The following is a 5,610-nucleotide window of genomic DNA, read 5'->3' on the forward strand; positions in this document are numbered from 1 at the left end:
GACTCAACTGATCCTCCCGCCTCGGCCTCCCGAAGTGCTGGGATTATACACATGAGCCACCATGCCTGTTCTGAACAGAATTTTTTTAACAGTTAAGGCAGAAGTCCCTTAAAATCTCCTGAGACACCACCATGAGGCTTTGAATCAAGTGGAAGGACAGAAAGCTCTGGGCTTGACTCTTGGCTGCACCTGTCCCTGAGTAACCCTGGGGCAAGTAATTAATGTCTGCACCTCACCTCAATGACCTCATCTGTAAAACGGGGATAACCATATCCATCCTGACATTTCTATCCTGTGAGGAGAATGAATCAGGCACCTCCTTACAACCAGTGAGGGCAGTGAGAGCACTGTCCTGGGTTCCCATGGAGAGTGCTCCCTAGTGGGGGAGAAAAGCCTTAGGCTCAAGGGAGGGCAGCCCCTCTGCAGGGACAGCTGCTTCCTTGGCCCAGCAGTTGCTCACCTTCCAGCTCTAACGGCAACTGAATTTCAAACGCACCTGACTAAAGTGCACTTCTCCCCTTGGACAGGCCTGATAATTCTCCACAATGATGCTCTCACTAATTAGACCATATATTTGCTTGGCCTAGAGCAGGCAGATTTGTAGAATAAATGAAAGGTTGAGTATTTTCACAGAACTCGACATTTTTCAAAGTTAAGTATTGAAGCTACCACAAGAGTTGACCTCAGAGCTGTCTTAGGGGCTGGAGGGCTCAGCTTTATCACTGAGGAGGAACCATAGGAGAACTGTGTGCCCACGAGCAGGAATGGCAGCCCTGTGTGGGGAGGTACGTGCCCCGGCCCATCACGCTCCCTCCAGTCGCCACCAAGGTGAGCTGGGGTCACCTGCTTGCCATCCTGGGCTTCAACGTCAAGATCTAACGAACACTCGTGTGAGTAAAGCAGGAGACCGGTCACAGCCACTGCGAGCTCAGCTGTATGCAACAGGACCAGGGGCACACACCAAAAGGGCAACAAGGGTTGTTTCTACTCATCTCTTCCGTGTTTTCCGACATTTCCAAAAAAATCCCATGGGCCCATCCGGGGGCCCAGAGACTACATGTCTGTGTCTGTGTCTACAAACGCTGCCCTGTGGGAGCGCTGACACCTGGACCCTCCTCGCCCATTTACTCACCTGGCTGGATCTGGAGCCAAATTCCCCAGCCACCACCTCCTCCTCAGCATCCAGGTCAGTGGCTGCCAGGACCTTCTGTAAGAGCTGCTGCTGCTCTTCTTTTGTCGAAAACGCCAAGTCTTCCTCCTCCATGCCAGCAAGCTTCGTGATCACCTGCAAAGCCCAAGCCAGCAGACATGCTCCCTTCTGCTCTCTCCCCACAACCCTCCTCTGCCTTCTCCTGGGTCCACCTGCTCTGTTCACTTCCCTCCCCAGGCCCAGCCACTGTGGTGGCCAACAATGGAGAGCTTCTTCCTAGAATTCCAAAGACCAGCATCAGGAGCCGCTTTGAACACAGAGCTTGACTAATGATCTCAAGACCAGAGGGACATGGGAATTTCAGAGAAATCTGCCCCCAACACATAGCATCTAAATGATCATGTATGGAAGATCAACAGCAAGAATCTCAGTAAGTTTAAAAGGCTCCTTCGGGTAGCCTTCACATCTTGGAGCAGGCAAAGGAAGGGACAAGAGACTGGAAGGCACATGCTGTGGCCCTTTGAGAAGGTCCCTGGCATCTGCTGTGCCCAGCAACTGGGGCTTCCAGCAGGAATGAGCACATGAAAATGAAAATGATAGGGTATCAGGAAGATATTTACAGAACTTCTCTGAAAGAGGAAGAACAGCATGGTGGAGACTGGGTTTTCATTTCTATGGGGATAACTTACTACAAGGGCTCCTTATCCCTGCAGAAAACTTGGGTTGATTCTGTAAAGGGAACTCTGCTTCCCTCCAATTCTCATAACGTTAACTAAAGGAAAATTCCTAGAAGTAAGGATCTGAGTCCTTCTGGGCAGGGATCCAGAGTATAGATGATGTGCATGTCTGCCCAGGGCCCCAACCACTCCAGGTCATGACTCTGAGAACTCCAACGACTGCTCCTCAACAGGCAGCACCGAAGACACAGCTCCAACCAACACAAACTACTAAGGTATGGTATTGTGCCTTTTTGTCGAGGTCACCTTTCAAAGAATTCAGAGCAGCTCTTTCTGACTTGGTGCTCCTCTTACCCTCACAGCTTGGCAGGAATCAGGAGGTAGGAACGCTATTACCAGCAGGGATTTTCATGGATGGATAAAACGGTCACAATGCAAATCCTCCAAAAAACTGGGCTCAAAACCCAAGCATCTTGTCCTCGAGGCCAGCATGAGGTCTGAAAAGTGTCACTGCCTCTAGCTAAAAGAGGGGAGGCGAGACAACCCTGTCCTCCTAAGGCCAATAATGGGAATTCTCACCAGTGCATAAAGAGACACATTAAAAATGTATCTAAAAGGCAGCCTGGATTGCAGTCTTTTGCAATCAAGAACCTGGGAGTCTGATGTTCTAGGGATGTCCTTTTAGTGGACCATAGGGGTAATTTAATTCCCCTACTTCTAGAACCCTCCATCTATCCCCCAAATATAAAGCTCTTCTGGACACCAAATACTGACATAAAAATAATATTTGTGTAACAGCAAAGAAAGCAAATGCCTCAGCCAATGAGGCTGAGCCAATGAAAGTCAGCCAAAGCTTTAGAATTTCCCAATTATTAAAATACCTGATTTGCAGTACAGGGATGGCTCTGATGTCTGGGAGGCAAACTGAGGCACACTAAGGCCTGGAGCTTACCAGCTGATGAAAGGAGGAGCTCTCCTAGCTACCAGGAGAGGCATCCCTGAGAAAGCAGCCCTGCGGGGCTCAGACTCACACAGTGCTGGCCATAGTGCCGTGGCATCTCAGTCCTGCCAGGACGGCACACTTCCCGCCAACAGCTGCCCTCAGTGATTCATGCAGAGATCAAGGGAGTTTGAGGCAAGGCCTCTAATCCCCTAATGCTTGGTGCCTGCCTGCTGACAGTGGTCCTCACTTCTCCTGAAGGCCAGGGTACCAAGAAGGCCTCGGTCCTAGTCTAACCAGAGGCCAAATGGATATGTACCTTGAAGCTATAACCTTGATCTACCAAGAATCTCTGCCGCTTGGTTGAGTAAGCCATTTCCTGTGTGTCCTGGGATACCAGTGAGTAGAAAAAGGCATTGTACTCCTCTGCAACCATCCCTGCGGGAAAAAATGAGAAAAGGAAAGAAAGAAGACAACATTAGCCATTAGAATGCCAAGAGCTCAAGGTCCCAGGTTCAAAAGCAAGCACTGCAGTGGAAAAGCCCTGCACTCGGGGTTACCACCTGAACTTGGCATGGGATTGCATCAAAATTTAGAAGTCTTTTATGCTTCCAAGGACACCATCAAGAAAGTGAAAAAACAATCCACAGAACAAAAAAGTATGTGGAAAGCATGTATCTGATAAGAGATTTGTATCTAGGTTATATAAAAAACTATTGAAACAAGACAAATTAATTATAAAACGGGCAAAGAATATGAACAGATTATTTCTCCAAAAACAATATAAAAATAGCCAATAAGCACAGGAAAAGATGCTCCACACCATCAATCACCACGGAAATGCAACTCAAAACCACAATGAAATTATCACCTCACCCCTACGAGGGTGGCTAGAACCAAAAAAGCAGATAACTGCCATTGTTGTCAAGGATGTGGAAAAACTAGAACCCTCATGCATTGCTGCTGAGAACGCAAATGATGCAGCTGCTTTGGAAAATAGTCTGGCAGTTCATCAAAATGTTAAACACAATGTTATAACCACATGACCTGGCAATTCCACTTCCAGGCATAAATCCAAGAGAAATGAAACTATATCCACACAAAAATTTGTACATGAATTTCACAGCAGAATTCTTCTAAGAGCCAAAAAGTGGAAACAGCCCAAATGTCCATCAACAGATGTGTGGATAAATAAAATGTGGTGTGTCCATGGAATCGAGTATTATTTAGCAATAAAAAAGAATGAAATACTGACAGATGCTACAATATGGCTAATTTTTTGAAAACATTATGCTGCCGGGTGTGGTGGCTCAGACCTGTAATCCCAGCACATTGGGAGACTGAGGTGGGCGTGGATCACTCAAGATCAGGAGTTTGAGACCAGCCTGGCCAACATGGTGAAACTCTGTCTCTACTAAAAATACAAAAATTAGCCAGGCATGGTGGCTCATGCCTATAATTCCAGCTACGTGGGAGGCTGAGGCAGGAGAATCCCTTGAACCTGTGAAGCAGTGGTTACAGTGAGCCAAGTACTCCAGCCTGGGCAACAGAGCGAGATTCCATCTCAAAAAAAAAAAAGAAGAAAAGAAAGAAAAAAAAAAAAGAAAACATTATGTTAAGTGAAAAGAAACCAGTCACAGAAGGCCCCAAATGGTTTGATTCCATTTACATGAAATGTCCAGAAAAGGCCTGCAGACATGAAAGTAAATTAGGGGCTGCCTAGGGCTGGGGGTAGGGAACAAGAGGAAATTAGGAGTGGCTATGCATGGATGAGGGTTTCTTTTGGGAGCTCATGAGAATATTCTAAACATGAATTATGGTGATAGTTGCACAACTTTGTGAACATGGTATTTCCTAGGTTTTCTTCAAGGATCCTTATAGTTTGAGGTCTTACATTTACGTTTTTAATCCATTATGAGTTGCTTTTTATATGTGACAGGCAGGGGTCCAGTTTCATCCTTTTGCACACAGTTAGTCAGTTTCCCCAGCACTATTTATTTGAATAAACAGTACCTTTCCCACTGCATATTTTTGCCAATTCAACAAAATTGGCACAGATATGCAGTGGGGAAGGTACTCCTTATACTTAGTTGGCTGCAAGTATATGACATTATTTCTGGGCTCTCTATTCTGTTCCACTGGTCTATGTGTCTGTTTTGTACCAGTGCCATGCTGTTTTGGTTACTGCAAGCCCTGTAGCATAGTTTGAAGTTGGATACTGTGAGGCCTTTCGCTTTGTTCCTTTTGCTTAGGCTTGCTTTGGCTATTCAGGTGCTTTTGTGGTTCCAAATGAATTTTATAAGTTTTTTTCTAAATCTGTGAAAAATGATGTTGGCAATTTGATAGAATAGTGTTGAATCTGTAGATTGTTTTGGGCAGCTTGGCAATTTTAATGACATTGTTTCTTCCAATCTTCCAGCATAGAATGTTTTTCCATTTGTTTCTGTCACCTATGATTTATTTCAGGAGTGTTCTGTAGTTATTCCTAGGTTTTGTCTTTTGTTTTTACAGCTATTATAAATTGGATTGTGTTCTTGATTTGGCTCTCAGCTTGAATGTTACTGGTGTATAGAAATGCTACTGATTTTTGTACACTGATTTTGAATTCTAAAACCTTAATCAGTTGCCTATCAGGTCTAGGAGCCTTTTGGTGGAGTCTTTAGGGTTTTCTAGGTATAGAATCATCTCATTAGGAAGACAGATAATTTAACTTCCTTTTTTCCTATCTGGACGCCTTTCATTTCTTTATCTTGCTTGATCGGTATGGGTAGAACTTTTAGTACTATGTTGAATAGGAGTGGTGAGGGTGGGCTCTGTCTTGTTCCAGTTCTTTTTTTTTTTTT

General features: G+C 45.2%; 1 protein-coding gene across 2 annotated transcripts in view; it reads right to left on the reverse strand.

Annotated features, from left to right (window-relative positions):
• Window positions 1-5,610, reverse strand: part of ERCC3 (excision repair cross-complementation group 3) — a 38,744-nt gene that overhangs the window by 1,020 nt on the left and 32,114 nt on the right. For both annotated transcript variants that reach the window (XM_011941671.1, XM_011941672.1), the window contains exons 13-14: window positions 3,087-3,205; window positions 1,133-1,285 (exon numbers count right to left, since the gene is read on the reverse strand). In XM_011941671.1, coding sequence (XP_011797061.1) covers window positions 1,133-1,285; window positions 3,087-3,205 — 272 coding nt within the window. The remainder of the gene's footprint in view (window positions 1-1,132; window positions 1,286-3,086; window positions 3,206-5,610) is intronic.

Source organism: Colobus angolensis, unplaced genomic scaffold, assembly GCF_000951035.1.
Source record: "Colobus angolensis palliatus isolate OR3802 unplaced genomic scaffold, Cang.pa_1.0 Scaffold20, whole genome shotgun sequence".
Taxonomy (NCBI): domain Eukaryota; kingdom Metazoa; phylum Chordata; class Mammalia; order Primates; family Cercopithecidae; genus Colobus; species Colobus angolensis.